Source organism: Squalius cephalus, assembly GCF_949319135.1.
Source record: "Squalius cephalus genome assembly, chromosome: 1".
Lineage (NCBI taxonomy): Eukaryota > Metazoa > Chordata > Actinopteri > Cypriniformes > Leuciscidae > Squalius > Squalius cephalus.
In genome coordinates, this window is record NC_137122.1 from 53,433,117 (window position 1) to 53,452,748 (window position 19,632).

The following is a 19,632-nucleotide window of genomic DNA, read 5'->3' on the forward strand; positions in this document are numbered from 1 at the left end:
GGTATATCAGTGGGCAGACATGATTTTGACCAATTCTTTAGTTTTTTTTTGTTTTTTTTGTAGAAAGCCTTTCTTTAAAGTGAATTTCGTTTTGTATAAATTGTATCTTAATTTTAATCAATGTTTCATCAACCAATTGCCTGGATTTTTTTTAAATAAGAAGCAAATAGGCTATAGCAGACAATATAATCAGGACACAGAGGCGCCGTCGCGTGAAGTGGAGCGCGCCTCATAAATGAACCGAAACTCCGCGTATAATGTAGGCTACTTGCCTCACATACCTGAGAAATATATCTATAGGACGTCTGAAATGTCTACTTTTAAACTACTTTTAAGTCGTGAGTCAAAATGATTGCAATATCACTGTTATTTTGTCAGCTTGATCGCGGGATTATGATGAATATTCATGTTTTAACCAAGAGGGAAAAACGCGACATCCCGAAGGAAGTGTCCTATGGCTATAAGACATATGCTCTTCTTTAAGTTGTAGCCTACTGTATCATATACTACCTTCTGATATTCATATTTCGTCCTGTAACTGGCAGAGGAAGAGAAGATCCGTTCATGTGCGCTTTATCCGCTGCGCACTGAGGCGCTATATACAGAAATATACCACGCCGTATTAAAGAGCGGTCTCTATTGTTTACATTTTGTTATAAAATAGACTTAATTTGAAAGTTGAGACATTTTTTCATATTAAAACTAACAAAGCACAAATATTATTGCGATTATTGGATTGAATATGGTAAGCCTGAAACCGATCACAAGTGCATATGATTTGATGTGAAGTGTCCGTAACGGTCACGTCCGTAACGCATTATTATGGTTGTTCAGAGCAAAGTAGTGGAATGAAATGTCGATCCTAGTAAGCATAAACATAGTTTAGCTTTGCATAAGTTTCAAGTTATTTGCATTTATAATTGTTATATTATATAAACTTAATCTTTAAAACGTTACGGACGTGACGGAGCACTGAAGCGTCGAGACCTCTTTATTAAAGCCCTTATAAATTCAACGGGCAGTGCTGTTATGACCAAATTAGTATATTTATTTCTCAGGCATGCCTCCATCTTTCAGCAAAATGCTTTATGTTCAAATTAAGTTTTTAAAAGGGGGGTCTTTGATACCTCTTTTGAAAGCATGAAATATGGCTGGTTGAAATAAAAAAATTTGCATTGTTGCTCACCTCATATGTGGTGGAAAAACAAGGCAATTTTCTTAAAATTTCTGATACAGCACATTAATACAGTATATTACAGACCTAAATGGACAACTTAAAAGGGGTTTTGATCTTTAGGTAAAAACTTTATTTTTTCATGGTAAGGATGACCTTTGCGTGGAATTGCCCGTGTGCGCTTGAGCGCGAGGAGAAACTGAAAAAAATAACACCAAACTTTTTTTTAGGCAATATGTAGTGTAATTTTGTTCAAACGGATTTCATAAAATTGGTATCAAAAACAGTATCATTCAGGAACCGGTATCGAAGTCGAGGTATCGGTATCGAAACTTTTTGAATGATACCCAGCCCTACTAGCCACATCCCTTTGACTGTAATGTACACCTGAACTCTTGAGTACAGAGTCAAATGACATTATAATCTAACCCTGCAATTACACTGAGAGCTCTGGGATGTACATGAGAGACCTGTTGCTAGACAGCCAGGAGAGACAAGACCCAGGCACATAAAGTAAACCAAAGTTAGTTCAATACAATACAAATCACCAGTAACACAGTAAAGTGACAGAAACTGATACTGTAGAAAGGACACAAACCTTCCAAAACACGACATTAAATGTAATTGTTTCCAGAACTTTAACAAGTGTTTTTTTTTTTTTTTTTAGATAAATAAAGTGGACAATACAAGCCAATCAAGTTATTAATGTACAGCAAATCTGGTAGTGGTGAGTTACCAGAATTGTCAATTTGCAAAACATGTTAAATGAATGGACAACAATTTATTTCAAATGAGAGACTTGAAAACCTACATTTTATGAATTTAATGGACAATGTGTTTTTTTTTTTTATGGAAACACCACATGATGTTTAGAAAAGATTTTTTTTAAAAACTTGACATTTTAGACGATTTTTAAATGTTTTCCTTTTCACAAATGTTCCTTTTATAATGAACACTCTTATATGTCATCGACCCACAAACAGATATGTGTCCTGACACTATGACACCAGTCTATCTCCATAAACTGCTAGACATTAATACTTCTCCGGTTGCTAATATTTCTTTCCTGAAAAACTGTTGACACCGAATGTGTTAAACTGTTGGTATACATTTTTCTTGGTTGCAGGTTCAGATACTAAAACATTGCTATGGTTATCACCCATTTCAATTACTAGAATGATCCCTGCAACACGCAAAATGTTAATTTAGGAGATTCACAAACATTTTTACAAATTATATGCAGATTTTAAATAAACAATCTTAAGGTACAGTGACGCTTATTCTCTCAATCAAGGGCACAACAGTTCATACATTGCAGGGTGTGAACGTAAAACTTTCCGACTCTCGGCTACAACACCCAATTGAAAGGAGGTCAAAGGTTTAATTATTAATAATAAATGGTGGCTCATTTGAGTGACAGTTTCAGACATACAGAACATGACCGCCGTGAGCAAGAGACTGCACTACATTACTTATTTCTTGAGTTTGGGAGTAAATCAATAACAATGCTGCGTCATGTGCTCTGAAAATGAAACAATTAAAGGCCGAAGCGTCGACGCATCACCTGAGACTAAGCGAGAGCAAAAGATGGCAGTGTTTCCGCTCAGTTTGAGAGATCATTACTGCGGTCAGTGCTCCCGCTCCTCTGATGAGTGACAAGCGGTGGGCAGCAGCACAATCACCACCCGTTTGTTCTTCTTATCTGAGTCATGAGTTTATATCATGACTTGGCAAGCAGCACGAATTATTCAACTGCTTCCCAGGCCAATAAACACCAAGCTGTCAGCTCTTATTTCGTCTCTCTTGCATAATGAAGTGATGTTCGCTCACACAGAAGTGGAGATGACCCAATTGGACAGGGTGTTTTCTTCTTGATTTGGCATACGTGTGGACAGATTCAGATGGAGTTTTAGACGGACACTTGAAGACAAAACTCGTAGAGCTAGCTAGTGCCTTATGGGATGACACTACCATCCAATAAACTACTACTCGATTATTTGAATAGTAGGGCCTTATGATTTCCGCAATGCGGAAAACGCGGACGGAATCGTGGAATCCATTCATAAAAATGGAATTCATTGTATAACATGGAATTTCACGGAATTTGTCAAATTGTTGATGAATAAATAAAAAGCAGGTCAGTACACTTAGTCAAATCGCGATATAGACTAGTGTCTGTGAATATTAAACAGCAAAAATACTATTTAAATATGAATGGTGCATGTTCTGCGTGTCTCTGTGTGAATTAATGGTTTAATTTCCCGCACACACACACACACACACACAGAAGCACGCGTGAAATATATATTATTGTTGTACAGTAGAATTTAGCTACGTCTCAATGTAATAATAATGCTAACAATAATAATAAATTATTATTAAAACTTTGTTTTTTAAGGAATAATCTCAAAAAAAATGTCCATGTTTTATTTGTAACAGTAAAGCTCTGTTGTGCATCACTTTTGGAAAAGTCATTCATATGATTAAAAGATAAATTAAATTAATATGTTATGACTTCATTTGATTGCCAGAAAAATTTAAATACACATCACATAAAAAAAAAAATTTGATTATTAAAATGCTATTAAACCATTCAAGTTGAATCCAGAAAACTTAAAACAGAAAACAAAGAATTTGGTTATTATTAAAAAACTGAATTTGAGAAAAAAAATTATAATCATAGGGCCCTAAACATGTAATTTTTATTAAACTTTTAATAAACTCTTGTGAAATTGTATAAGTTTCATGATTTCAATTAATTAAGCATGCTTTTTGGTTACTAACATTTCATTTAACCATTAAAATGGAGTCAACAAAAAAAATGGAATTTTGGAAAAAATAAAACTGATTTCATAATGCCCTAGAATAGTCTGGTCAAATTGGTTTCATTTTAACTCAACCAGCATTTATTTTAGATTTGAAAACAGCATTAAAATATAAACTGGAGCTCTGTGGCTTCTGTTAGCTTTGAGGTCATTCACATCAAGTTTTTGGTAACATTCGCATCTTAAAACTCAAAGTCTTTCTCTTCCAGGGAAATGGGGGAAAAAATACTATCTTGCAAGGGGAGGCATATATATATATATATATATATAAATAAAAAAACATATATATGCACATATATACACACATACATGCATATAAATATGAAATGCTCTCTAGACTGAGACTGTCTCTCTCTCTCTCTCTCTGGTGCACATGTCATCTCACATGACCCAGATCAATCATGTGTTAGGTGATGGGGCGGCAAGTAGACGGGGCATCACTGCAGTCCGGGAGCATCCGAGCCAACCCAGGCTCACTGAATGTGCCAGCTGCAAAACAATGGCTCCGAGATCGCCTGAACGAGGTCGTCTCGGCCCAAATGAAAACGAACTCTGGAGCGGTTCGGTTCGGTTGTGTGATATAAAAAGCAGCAGTGTCTGATCGTAGCTGAAAACCATAGAGCGCCTCTCTATCTTAAAATGTTGTGCATTGCAAGAATGCTGCCGCGACGAAGCCTTGTTTCCGATCTAACTGCATTACAAATGATATATAATTTTAAATATAATTAAATATATAAAATCAGTTAGAGCGGGAATGACGACTACATTCGTAAGTGTTTGCGTGTCACAGATAAAGCCAATCGGAGCGAACTTGCCAATCCATGTTGATGGATGATGCAGAGGAAACTCTATATCATAATATAAGAGGACAGCTTCACTCATATGTGACTTGCATGAACACATTTTGCTCCACTTTAAAATGTTACCTTGTGAAAGCGAACCGAACCAAGAAGAAAATGCAACATTTGAACAAATTAAGTCGCTGTTTCGGAACAAAGCAAATGATCTACAGGTCTGAAAACACCCTTAAAACGCGTTCAGTTTTATCCGAAGCAGATGAACATGAATCTGGAAACATTTTATTACGTTGGTTGTTGTTTGTAAGTGCAATGTCCAGTGAGTGGGGCTAAAATGCTCAATCACATTTGAAAATGAACCACCTAAACTACGCCTAACCAAACAATAGTGTTAACAAAAGCAAACGTGAGTTAAAAACGCATTTTTCCAATTAGCCTATATGTTGGTCAGGACTGATGAGTGTTTAAACTACACATGCGATGTGATCTTAAATTGTGCCTTGTGTATGATGATGATCTGGGATTAACGATGATCTGTGTGTTAGGAAAGGAACAGGTCTACACTCTGGCTGACTGTCAGTGCGCTAAAAATAAAGTGCTGTGTGGGTGAACGTCAGCATGCTAAAAGGACGTGTACAATACAACATTTGCAAGAGTTTAAGGATTACAACTCTAAATACAATCTCTGCCACAACGCCGCTGCTAAAACCATCAAAGCACAACTTTTGTAATAAATTCACTACCTTCAACAATAAACCTTAAATGCATAATCCATTTTTTGTGCAATAACAGCTTAGCTTACACCAATTTAGCCTATTTATTTGTCGACTATCTATTAATTACACTTTTGAAAAGTTGCACTTCTCTCCATATATTTGTAAGAAACACATCTGACTGTCATCTCAGTTAACCCTAAACCAGCCTGATTACAAATTTTCCTTAAAGGGATGGTTCGGAGTAATTTCAACCTAGGTCCTCTGCACCATGACCTCGCTCCAAACACCCCCCCCCCCATCCCCCCCATCCCCCCCATCCCCCCCCCCCCCAGAAGCCTTTTTTTCCCCTCGGTCGAACATTATTAAAGTTAGAGCTTATTTAGAGAAATCAGCCGAATGGCTTAGTGGATCCAAGGCTGTATCTCGTAAATTACTCCACTAATAATGCCCAGAATGGTACCAAACTTCTACAGTAGTAAAAATCGGTTATATTCTCATAAAACCAGGAATTGGAAAGTTTGTAAGCACATCAGGAGTTTATTTAAATAACACTTGTCTGATGGCTTATGCTACCGCTAACCCGGACGTCGACGTCACTTCTGTGATTTGGGAAAAGCCCGTAAAAGTCCTGGCAGAAAGCGATGCGTAAGGATGTAGTGTAACGACGCCCAGTTCCAGGAATGCACTAGTATTTTGTTGGTAGTACCAGTTTGCAACATTTATTAGTTAACACTAAGTTGTCAACACTTCGGAAAAAATAATTTGTCGTTACACTACATCCTTATGCATCGCTTTCTGCTGATTTTACTCCGAACCATCCCATTAAGACAGACTCGTCAATGTTTCGTTCCAACCCACTGAGCCTTTACATTTTGTAAATTTGCATGCAAGGTTAAGTCTGTCCATTTGAGTCACTCAACTGTGTGTAAAGGATTAGCGCTGTTGCTCAGGTGTTTTCATTTACTAAAATGACTGGTTTAAGCTGCGCTGCTGCAAGATTGCTCACAGTGTTATTGAATAATAATGACAGCATGACACTGCAACTGCCCAACTGAAAATAAACAATGATGATTAAGTCACATTTTGTGTGTAAGGTATAATCTTTTTTTTTGACAACACCTCTGAGAACAGGGCGTTTCAAGAAAGGCTCAGGCTTCTTGACTCTAAAGTCTGTTGCTGAGAATTTTGTGAGTTGAAACACAGTCAAACACACTACAAATATAGCACTCCTTCCAGATTTAGCTCAACTGCATATTAAAAAACACAAATGTGAAGATGAAGCCACTGTGAGAAATGAAAGACACTCGCGCTCGACACGGACGACCAAAGGAAAAAGGCTAATAAGACAAAGCTAAACGCATAAGGAACATTTATCAGTGCATCGGGTCTGACAATGAAAATTCAATGCACTAATTACAAAATTAAATAATCAATTATCCATCTTAGTTTGAACGTAAGAGAAAGCACAATCATTTGTAACTTTAAATATGTAACTTTGTCAGCCACTTCCAGTTATTTTAGCTATACAAAAACAGTCCATTATGGTGCTTGACAATGCAAACTAGTATTTATTATCATATTATGTATTATCATAAACACACTGATTTGTAGTGCAAATAGTTTTACTGTTTATTTCTAGCCGATTACCCATAGCGACTAATGAATGGGAAGAATGGTGGATAACGCAATAATAATCCAGAAATATTTGTGTCTAAAGCTCATTTCTTAAAGGAAATATTTATGAATCATACAAAACCAAGTTCAAATTTCAGATTTCTTGATGCACTGCATCATTCAAAACAATCATAATCAAATACAATCCCCGTCAGAGTAAACATTTATACCCCAAGACTGCTGGTCAAGCCTGAACCATCAATACGAATATAAATCACAAAACCAAAGCAGTGAAGAGACTACATCTGGGACACATTTATTAGTCAGCGCAGACTTCATCATCATCATAGTTTCCTAATTAACTGCATCAGTCGTTTACTGAGAGACAAACGGCCTTGAAAGCGGTCTTAAAAATAAAACCCATCACATGACGATGGTTCACTCAAACATGATTATAAAGTGCTTGTAATTCCCAAGTCATCTTTTTAAAAGACCTTCTAACCAAGTAAATCATTCACCACAGATAAGAGTGGCATGCATGCATGGGTTTATACTTTGCCTTACAGTAACTCACACAACCTGTAATAAGGAAGCAGGCCAATCAATAATTTTCCAAACGAGTCTACTGTGTTAAGTGTTTTAAATTATGGCTGGCACTTCTGGTTTGTGAAGCAAAGGGACAGAATAATCAAAGGGACGGAAACAAATCATTTTAAATAATAAGGTTGCACTACAAATAATCCTTATCCATCAGTTTGAGTGAATGAGCTGTCATGATGTGATTTTGCCAGTCAGGTAAATAATGTAATGTTTGAATAAATCTGTCATGAAATCAAGTTAATACAGTTTATTGCCATTTAAATGTTTATATTTTACCCCCAAAAAAGTGGATTAGAGACAATTCTGTTATTAAAAAGTTGATATAAAAAATACTTTATGTACAATTTAAATGTTTGTACAACTATTTTAGCTATTTGAGTGTTGTTTATCAAATAAGTTTGATTAATTAATTGATATTTTTGGTTTCGCCCAAGAGCAACCTGAATTTTCAGTTCCAGCCCAGAATTTTCATTTCAGTGCATCAATGCATCCTTAATATATCAGGATGATTCAGAAGGCCAACACAAAAGGTTTACAATCTACCTGTTACACAATACTGACTGCTGACTCATTAAAGTGCTCATACGTCTAAAAGCAGGAATCATTGAATCATTTCCAGTTCCAAAGCGATGGCCGTATTGGATTAGCGTTGGATAACCAGTTTATCTGCTGGTAGTTTTGATCACGGTCAAGGTGGTTTGTTTACAGGCAGGTCAGCTGTCAACTCACCTACTGACACCATAACAAAAGACTAACATGGTTTGGGACGTGTCCCATATTAGTACTGTGTTAGCATAGATTTATTAAGTACCATGTCACAATAAGTAGAACAAATGAGAAAGTAATTAACGTAATAGAAGCTAAATATTCCCCACAGTCTATTTTATGCATATTTATAATATCACTAGTTTTTGCAAAGGGCCTTTAGACATTAAACTATATAGCTGCCATTTAAAATTTTAGGATGGGGGTCCCTCGCTTGAGACTGATCATATTTGGGGGTCCGTGGCATCTAAAATATTGATAAGCCCTGCTTTGGGAGTACCATGTCTATACACCCAACACAACGTTCATAAATGACTTAATGAGTGAAACATGATCAAACACACATTATAACGTGCTCGACATCTTACCTGCGTGTGTTTCTGAGACTGGTGCAGCTTGTGTGAGTGTGGCAAATCCCAGTAAACACACACCTGCACGAAGAGCCTCCATCCTCACCACTGCAGCTAATCCACTAGCTCAACTACCAATAAACAGCTATTACATCTAAATAAATAACACGAAGGGCGCCTGAATTGGCTCATCTACGTCTATGTACATCTATATCGTCATATCCGCCGTGTCAAAGACTCATGTTGTGCGATATTAGTCATATGTCGTGTTATGAGCGTTAGCTAACACGACAGTGCTGTGATGTTCATCGAGCTAAGCTAATGCTAACCGCTACCGGCGTCTTATTTGCGATTATTTCTCATCGTTTGAAACCGCTCGTTCGTTTACTACCTCTCTAGGACGATTAAATGCGATGTTGTGTCTTTTTCCTGCATTGTAAGACTCCCGGGTTCGTGGAAAAATCAAAAGCGCAGTAAACACAGTGGTCCAGCATCACTTTTCCGCACGAGCGCCATGTCTCGTGACGTCACGCGCCGCCCGCGTCACGCACGCACGCCGCACGCGAGGGCGTTGGTGACAGAAACTGACAGTATGTCATTGTCACTGAGATGAGAAGGAAAAGTGTTGACTGTGATGAGCAACGCAAAACCTGTTTTAGGAGGAAACCGTGAAACTGTCATAACATGCTGTAGGCTACTGAACAATTTCAGAAGGATTACTGATGTGTTTTAGCGCATAAGCCTCTTATTCATCCATATCTAGGAGAATAATAATTATTTGATGTATTATAAATCCCATAGTAGCCTACTTTCCGAAACACTTTTTTCCCTCAATGCAGATTTCAAAATTGTCGAGGTCATAACGCAATGACAAAAGGCTGATTTTGAAGTAATTTGATCAAATGTGTGTATGAAGCAGATGAATGTAAGAATGTATTATATATTTTAGGACTTTTTGTTAAAGGTGATTGAATCAATAGCTTTTCAGCAACAGCTGTACAAGTTAAAGGAGAACTCCGGCAGCTGTACTCCGGCAACTCCATTTTTTTGTAGGCTACATTTGGAGTGCTGTCAATACAGAGAACAACGACAAAAATCGGTGTTGCCTACACCGAGTTATCCTCTTTTTAAAATTTGCACCCTGTTGACTTCAATGGGGCAAGTTTTAAACCTGCTTTTAGCCTCTTAACATACTTGATGTGTCATTACAAGTGCACAGGTCATGTGAGTGATTCCTTCGGAGTGAACACGGGTGAATCTGACTGCAGTAGATGTGAAAGATATGAATAAAAATAATGTTTATTCAGCCAGCACACATACCTGTATTTACATCCTGTTTTCGGTCGAAGTCCATAGTAATCGATTGTCGAGTTCACGCGCGTGATCATAGGTACTAAACCAATGCGCGAAAGAATGGTATTTGGGGTAAAAACACCTTGTTTCTGGGGAATTTTTAATTGGAATTGTGGTTTAGAGAATAAGTTAGCTAAGCTAAGTGTTACAAAAATGTATTTCTACATCAAACGTGTAGGCCTATGCATATGGTGAAAATCTGCTCAATCACTCTTGATCTTATACAGTCATGTGGAAAAGAAAGGACACCCTATTGAAGTCTGTGGTTTCAGGACATAATAAAAATCATCTGGACCTTTGCAGGTCTTAATTAGGTAAATTCAACCTCAGATGAAACACATGACATATTACACTGTTTCATTATTTATTTATGGTCTGAAGCCTTCAGGTGTGTGTGTTCACATAATAACAAGGAGGAAAGACATCATCAGCAATGATCTTAGAGAAGCAGTTGTTGCTGCCATCAATCTGAGAAGGGTTTTACGGCCATTTCCAAACCATCTGAAGTCCATTATTCTACAGTGAGGAAGATTATTCACAAGAAAACATTCAAGACAGCAGCCAATCTTCCCAGGAGTGGACGTCCCAGCAGATTCACCCCAGGTCAGAGAGATCACAAAACACCCGAGAGCTTCATCTCAGACTCTACAGGCCTCAGTTAACATGTGAAATCTTCAAGTTCATGACAGTACAATTAGAAAAAGACGGGACAAGTATGACATGTTTGGAAGGGTTGTCAGGAGAAATAATCTTCTCTCTAAAACGAAGCACAGCTTAGGTTTGCAAAGTTGCATCTGAACAAACCTCAAGACTTCAGGAACAATGTCCTTCAGACAGAAAAGACCAAAGTAGAGATGTTTGGCCATAATGCACAGTGCTAAGTTAGGTGAAACTAAACACAGCATATCAGCACAAACGCCTCATACCAACTGTCCATCACACTGATGGAGGGATGATCATTTTGGGCTTGTTTTGCAGCCACAGGAGTCGGACCTGCTGGGCATCTTCAGTCATTGAGTCGATCATGAACTCCTCTGTAAACCAAAGCATTCTAGAGTCAAATGTGAGACTATCTGTCTGAAAGCTAAAGCTTGGCCGAAACTGGGTCGTGCAACAGGACAATGATCCCAGGAACACCAGCAAATCTACAACAGAAGGGCTGAAAAAGACAAGAATCAAAGTGTTGCAGTGACCCAGTCAAAGTCCAGACCTCAGGAGAGACCTTAAGAAAGCTGTGCATAAACAGATGAACAAACCTCAATGAACTGAAGCAACGTTGTAAAGGAGAGCGGGACAAAATTCATTGTGGGAGACTGATAAAGTCATACAGAAATACTATAGGCATACTTTGTTTGTCACATGTGGCTTCTCAATTTTTGCTTTATTTTTGTTAAATAAATAATGACAAGGTAGTTTGTGACGTCAGAAACACCAGTGATTGCAAACCGTGAAACGTTTCTGGTTCACTGCAGTTTTAAGGAGAAAATACTCAGCAATGGTGTTGACTTATGAATTTGCACATGGTTTGTCTTAAAGCATATGAAAAATATCACATAGACATATAAACAACATTAAAAGCTTGATTTTCACAACAGGGGGACTTTAAGCTAAGAGAAAGGACGGGGTTGACCTTGTTGCAATGGATGATATCATCACGCTTGCTAACTGTCAGTGATTTGACCATAGAAATATTGTAGAACGAGGTATCATGTTGCCATATTCAAATAAAGATTTAAAATGTAGGATAAAGTGTCAAATTAAACAAGTATATGTTCAGCTACTGTACATATACACAGCCGACTCACTATAGTTACCTCGACAGTTTTCTGCATCCCTCCGCATCCACTTCTCACTCTTGGCCCAGCTAGGGATATGGCGGGAACTCTGGGTTCGGGCTAAATTCAGAGCTCGGATCCCTTAATCTAATAAAATCCTCTCGGACACCAAATATGCTTATTTTACTCATTTACTCTATTCGAACTAGTGAAAACAACAGTCACAAGCCATTCTTTTCTTTTTTAATTATTTATTTATCAAAGATTTATCTTTTTATTTACCTTTTTATTATAGGACAATGACAGGCAGTGAAGCGGAAGAGAGAAAAGGGGGATGGGATTTGGGAAAGGTCCACGAGCCGGAACTGAACTCCGGTAACCCGAACTGCCCACAAGACTATCAGCGCAGACGATGGGACATTGTTTTCAACTTGACTGCAGTGTTTTATTCTCCATCATTCAATCCATATTGCCTTTAAATAAATGCACCTTTATGATATGTCATTGCAGATTAAAATCTATAAATCTCTTGCCTCAATGGTGTTCAGTGTCTTTGGCCGGATTGCCGGCAACAGCCATTTTAGGATTGTTTGTGATTTGGTCTCAGTGACAGAGGAGTCCTCTTGATTACCCCCAACTTTTCACAGATTTAGGAACTGGTTTTAGCCTAAACTGCTTTGTGAAATACTAAAAACGTGGGAGTCCTAAAATTAGGACTGACACGCCCATTATTTTGAAAAGTTTCTCCTAAATTGGCAAGGAGCTACTTTAGCCTTAAAGGAGAACTCCGGTCAATTTTAACATTGAGCTCATTTTTTTGTACATTTGGAGTGCTGTCAATACAGAGAACAACGACAAAAATCGGTGTTGCCTACACCGAGTTATTCTATTTTTAAAATTTGCACCCTGTTGACTTCAATAGGGCAAGTACTAAACCTGCTTTTAGGCTCTTAACATCCTTGATGTGTCATTACAAGTGCACAGAAAATGTGAGTGATTCCTTCTGAGTGAACACAGGTGAATCTGACTGCAGTAGATGTGAAAGATATGTATAAAAATGATGTTATTTAAGCCAGCGCAAATACCTGTGTTTACATCCTGTTTTTCGGTTGAAGTCCAAAGTAGTCGATTGCCGAGTTCACGCGCGTGATCATAGGTATTAAACCTATGCGTGTGAACTCTGCAATCGACTACTTTGGACTTCAACCGAAAAACAGGATGTAAACAAAGGTATTTGCGCTGGCTTAAATAACATCATTTTTATACATTTCTTTCACATCTACTGCAGTCAGACTCACTCGTGTTCACTCAGAAGGAATCACTCACATTTTCTGTGCACTTGTAATGACACATCAAGGATGTTAAGAGGCTAAAAGCAGGTTTAGTACTTGCCCCATTGAAGTCAACAGGGTGCAAATTTTAAAAATAGAATAACTCGGTGTAGGCAACACCGATTTTTGTCGTTGTTCTCTGTATTGACAGCACTCCAAATGTACAAAAAAATGAGCTCAATGTAAAAATTGACCGGAGTTCTCCTTTAAAGGTGACATATTATGCCCCTTATCACAAGATTTAATATAAATCTATGGAGTCCCCAGAATGTGTCTGTGAAGTTTCAGCTCAAAATACAACCCAGATCATTTATTATAGCTTGTCAAATTTGTCCCTTTTTGGGTGTGCGCAAAAAGCGTGTGTCCCTTTAAATGCAAATGAGCTGCTCCCGCTCCGTTCAGAAAACGGACGATCTTTTACACGAGCTTCGGATAATCTGCAATAACAAAACACGCGAATAATCTCACTCATCCAAAATCTCAGAAATAACCAGTAGCGGAGAGCAGCCTAACAGAGAGACTTTTAGACACACCTGGACGTTTCTGAATGGTTAGTGGATTTGTTGTTGAGTTACAATCATTCATCTCATGTTTAACTTTTTCACAAGTTGACACAGTTCGGTGAAGTCTTTATAAGACAGCTGTGACCTTTTTGGTCCGACATGCTTGCAGAGAAAGGCTTACCAAAACAAAGTTACTAGATGCACCGGGGACCCGATTATAGCACTTAAACACGGAAAAAGTCATATATTCATGATATGTCCCCAAGATGTTTTGCCCCAAAGGATTTTTTATGATGTCCCGGGGCTCCTGGTATATCAGTATACCGTACTTAAAAACATAGAATTCAAAAGCATTTACTTTCTTTTTCACATTACTGTATCTACACTATTTCACTTTGGCAACCCTCTCCTCTGCTCACCATCTTATTTTATCATTCGTTTTCACACAAATTGTTTTGTTCCTCCAATTGTTCTGTAAAATATATCACCTTACACACACACACACACACAGACACACAAATGTGTAAGTACATATATACATTTTCCAAAAGAGTGGCGTTTAAACCTGTTGTAATCTGTAACTGAATAAGTTGGCCTAACTCAAAAACTCAGTTACATCAGATTTTGTAAGTTAAGAAATTCAAAGTTTAAGTATAACATTATATAAAACTTAATTTTAGCATTTACTCTCCCTTTGGGTGTCATGCAAAAGCATGCTGGGAAACAGTGTGCCAGCCCAGCCCAGTTTCAGTTAAATTTAAGTTACTTAAAATTAAATAATGCTTTTAAAGTTAATTAAAAAATAAATAAATAAAAGTTTAACAATACTCATAAAAGTTAATTTGATTGAACTAATTTGTTTAATTTAAGTTGGCACTACTCAAACCAATTAATTATTTTGAGTGTTAGAGTTTTCTGGGGCTTAACTTGAGATAATTAAAAACCTGAAGGCACGCAAAGGAAAAACCTCTGAATTCTAAACAAAAGTTTGCCAGTAAGTATTGTTAAAGCTATGAAATAAGAAAATCATATACACTGTAAACATTTCAACCAGCTTCAACTTTCAATTACATGCCTAAGGCTTTTAGTACAATCAAAGTCGCGCCACAGTTACAGTTTATAGTGAAACGTTCTTTATATCCAACCAGTTTTTATACTTTATACACTGATCATCAGGTTAAATCTTTGAGTAGAAATGACATAAAAACTGATGTTAAAAGTTAAAGGGATTGGAAAATACTTTTATCATAACATGTAGTGTTAAATGTTATGTAACAGTGTAAAAATGCCTCACAGGAACAAATATATATTAGTATTATATTATTTTATAGTATTATAAATATTTTGAATATTTATTTTCCAAATAGGTAGGGAAGTCCACCTCAGCTCATCATCATTAACTTTTCTACGCTGATTGTATGTTTAATTTCTATATGTGATGTGTAATTTGGTTTCACAACTAAGCATCCTTCCCAAACTAGAACAAAGGCAAACCATGTACCATTACAGGTCTCAGTAGTAAACCAGAGCCAATGACCTCCGAGTCCTTCACGAGCATATGCAAAAAAAACATTTCAAGCCAATAGCGATCAGAAACGAAGTGCTTGGATCAGCTAATGAGGAGGGAGGTGTTTTGTGGTGAGGAAGGCCTCCTTGGGTTTAGGGGCACGAGTGTCTCGCTCTCTGTGCACTTTAGGTCCCAGAACTGCAGGAGAGACTATCTGTGTCTTCATTGTTCCAAAGGATACAGCTGAGGATTGATCATCACTTCAACAACCGGTCCAAAGGTTAGTAATGCCTGCTTCTTCACATTTATTTTACTGCCAAATTGAGCTTGTTGTTAGTGATGTCAGTTGTTACATTTCTCATTGCATTGCATCCTTACATTTTCCCAAGGTCAATTCGGAGATTTATTGCATCCTTGCATTTTCCAAGATCAATTCAGAGATTTATGTGAGTTTAACAGCATCTTTGTTCATGTATTTACCGTACAATGCACATTCAAATTTGACAAAAAAGCTTCTAAAAATGGCACTGTATGATGATGCAGATTTAGCTTTCCAACATGCTTGATTTAGTCTTTTACTGGTTCTTTTACTGGTGTATTTGTAGAACTTTTTGGTGAAGAATCATGGCACTTGCAGGACTCCTGAAACAAGACAGCATTGCAGCAGCTATTCAGGCTTGTCAAGGTGAGAGACACACACACACAAGTTTTATGGGGACTTTCCATTGACATAATGATTTTTATGCTGTACAAAATGTTATTCTATCCCCTTACACTAACCCTATCTCTATCACTTAGTATGATTTATAAGCGGTTTTCCTCATGGGGCCAAAAAATGTCCCCACAAGGACAAGGATTTCAGATATTGCCGTCTTTCTGGGGACATTTTGTCTCCATAATGTAGGGTTTACCAGGCCACACACACACAGGTGCATTGGGAATGGGTAGATCCAGGTATCCAGGCAGCCGGAGACTGGGGAGCAGTTGCCATCAGGATACCAGTGTGTTTGTGCCGAGCATCCAAGATCATACACACTCACACCAGCCATACACATCTGAGATCAAGATCATGCTTACTGTAATATTCATAAAAATGGCACATAAAAGCATGTTGTCAAAACCAATGCAATATATATAATACAGTCTAATTTGTTTTTATCACATTTCCATAAAAAAAAAAAAAAAAAAAATAAAATAATTATAATACAACTGTATTGGCAGTTAATGCAACTATATTGTAACCTAAAATGGTTACATCTAAATTAGCTTGCCTATAGTTTTAAGGACTATAGTAGAGTAAGTAGAGAATAGTAGAGTCCACACCACAGGCATAATGATAACGACAGAGTAACGATATAGTTGGAATCACTTTTAGAACGATTTTCTTCAGCACAGGAACGATAAAAACATTGACAGCCAATCAGAATCCATCCTGCTATGAAGAGCTCGAGCATTTAAAGAGGCAGGCAACAAAACTGCAGCGAGCGTTTAGAATAAACATGATTATAATTCACACCATCAATAACGATAAAGATATAGTTCTAGAAATCGTTCTAAATATAAAAGAATAAGATGAGTCCACACTATAACGAAAACGGCACAGGGTAACGATTTCATTGGAATCACTTTCCGAACATTTTTTTTTTTTTCGGCTTATGAACGATAAAATCATTGACAGCCAATCAGAATCCATCCTGCTTTATAGAGTGCGAGCATAAACATAACGATATTGTACTTTGGTGTGGACACTATAATGTAGTTATCTTTATATATCGTTCTTTGTATGAGCAGGGCTTTAAACAACATCCCTGAATCAACCTAAACAGATTCATTTATACATTGTCATATATACATGTCACTATACATTTTCATTGGTTAATGTAGAAACAGCACTAACATTTGCAGGTTGCCACATTTTAGTGTATGGCTAGCTGTGGAACAAGCAATAATCAATTAGTTAAAATGTATGAGATTAAAACGAATTTAACTTGTGGATGATATAGCCTAGCTAAACCTGATTATTTCATTCATGCGTGACTGACAATTATCGCATTAAGTTTATGATCAAACTGGATAGAAAGTTTAGGCCTATATGAAATTCAAATGCATCCATCCAAAAATTAGGCCTTAATATTTAATATACCATTTTGTTTATCATATTTATGTCTTTCAGCCCCAGGAACGTTCAACTACAAGTCGTTCTTTGAACATGTGGGTCTGATGGGTAAAGCCTCTTCCGATGGGGAGAAGGTGTTCAAGGCCCTGGACCAGGACAAGAGTGGATTCATCGAAAAAGAGGAGCTGAAGTAAAGCATTCTTCGAACCTTGTTTGTATTGTGAGGCACATTATATGAAGGCACAACACTCTGACTGGTGTGCTGTTCTTTGCTTGGGTCTCCAGACGCTTCCTCCAGAACTTCTCCTCAGGGGCCAGAGAGCTCACGGAGGCAGAGACCAACACCCTCCTGGCGGCTGGGGACAGCGATGGAGACGGCAAAATCGGGATGGAAGGTAAAGCCAAATCAGTGGTTGAACTGGCCCTTTGGGAGCCGTACTCCTATAGAAACCAGGGCTCCTCTTTCACTGTCTGGCTCCTCTGTCAGCCTGGGGAATTAATCAGCTCTACACATGAGAATCAGAGCAATTCTGCTCCCATTAACACGAGCACGCATGTACTGATTATCTTGGAAGACTGGGAATTCTCTTTCTCCCAAGGCAATGTCTTTCTGGCAGGGTGTTTGACTCTGTCTGGGAAGGAATAACGAGAAACATCCCCACTTTGATATTTACAGGGTGTGACCTCTTAATTTCCTTAATATAATGTGACACCCAGACAGCAACATAGTGTCGGCCCAGATCCGGGCCACATCTGGCACATGTGGATTCAACACTTGCAATATGTTGCCGTCTGGGATTTAGCTGATTGGACAGTTCACTTATTTTTCTCTCTCTCTTTTTTCCCGCTCAGAATTCTGCGGCCTGCTGAATTGAAAATGGAGTGACCGTCTTGACTGACTTGAACTTCATTTCACGATTCTCTCATTTATTTGCATGTATTATCTGTGATTCGTTTTTTTTATGTTTTATGAGTTGCTAATTAAAATATGTTTAGTAAGTCTTTGTAGAAAATGTGCATATCATGTTTGGGAATAAAATTAAATAAAAACTTGCTTCTGTAACTATAGTGATCGTAGGAAATGAAACTGCTCAATAAAGTTAAGTCTCCAAGTACGGGAATTCTTTGCTTCATGTGATCTTTTAATACCTTTCAAGTTTATGAAACAGATGGCATAACAACAATACAAATATCACAATAACAACAGCAGTACAATAATATATATATAGTATGTACAGTATGTATGTATGTATATGATAAGATAGAATAAGAAGATATAATATAAAATAAAAAAATAAAATAAAATAAAATGCAATAAGACAACATAAAAAAATTAAATATAAGATATAAGATTAGATAAAATAAGATGAGAAAAGATCTAAAAATATATAATAAGATGTAATATAAAAAATAAGACAAAAATAATTTAAAATATAAGATAAAAACACGATAAAAAATAATAAAGTTCTTCTTAAATATGATAATAAAATAAAATGCAATAAGATGAAATATAAAATAAAAAATACAATTAAATAATAAAAATGATAATATAGCCTAAGACCAAATTAAAAAAATTAAAAATAAATACGATAAGAAGACAATATATAAGATAAAATAATAACAAATTAGATAATATATATAAAATAAAATAAATAAAATATGATGATATAAGATAAAAAATAAAACAAGATAAGATCAGACAAAATATAAGATATAAATACAATACAATAAAATAAGATATAAGATAAGATATAATATAAAATATAAAATAAATTACAATAAGATAAAAAAATATATAATAGAAATAAAAAAATATGATATGATAAAAGAAGATACAATTTTTTTATTCAAATAAAAAATGATAAGATATAAGACATAATAAAAAATAAAATAAAATAATAAAATGCAACAAGATAAGATATAAGATAAAATAATAAGATATGATCAAATACAAGATTAAAAATAAAATAATAAAATATGATGTGATATAAGATCAAATAAAAAATAAAATACAAATATGATAAGATAGGCTACAAGATAAAATATCATAAATAAAATGATACTATTAAAATAACATGAATTTAAACTCATCAGTAAAGATGAGCAGCGACTCAATCTGTGTTTACGTTTGTGTTATGAAGGTTTCAAATTGCACAGCATGATTCATGCATATGTAAGAATTCAATATGAACACTGAATCCAATCA

The 19,632-nt window shown here is 36.5% G+C and overlaps 2 protein-coding genes across 3 annotated transcripts in view; one reads left to right on the top strand and one right to left on the bottom strand.

The window, feature by feature from the left end:
* The window catches only part of lmtk2 (lemur tyrosine kinase 2), a 37,434-nt gene extending 28,060 nt beyond the window's left edge, over nt 1-9,374 (bottom strand). The window contains exon 1 of one of the 2 annotated variants that reach the window (XM_079873927.1): nt 8,860-9,374. In XM_079873927.1, the coding sequence (XP_079730053.1) occupies nt 8,860-8,941 (82 nt within the window). In that variant the 5' untranslated portion in view covers nt 8,942-9,374. The remainder of the gene's footprint in view (nt 1-8,859) is intronic. The other variant, XM_079873926.1, reaches the window with a different exon arrangement.
* A 6,059-nt stretch (nt 9,375-15,433) lies between these two features.
* On the top strand, nt 15,434-18,301 carry pvalb5 (parvalbumin 5; the record flags this gene model as incomplete). Its single annotated transcript, XM_079893438.1, has 6 exons — nt 15,434-15,590; nt 15,700-15,756; nt 15,916-15,995; nt 17,484-17,616; nt 17,712-17,821; nt 18,279-18,301. Exons 3-6 carry the CDS (start codon nt 15,935-15,937, stop codon nt 18,299-18,301), a joined length of 327 nt encoding a protein of 108 aa, XP_079749564.1. The 5' UTR covers nt 15,434-15,590; nt 15,700-15,756; nt 15,916-15,934.
* Nucleotides 18,302-19,632: the final 1,331 nt, after the last annotated feature.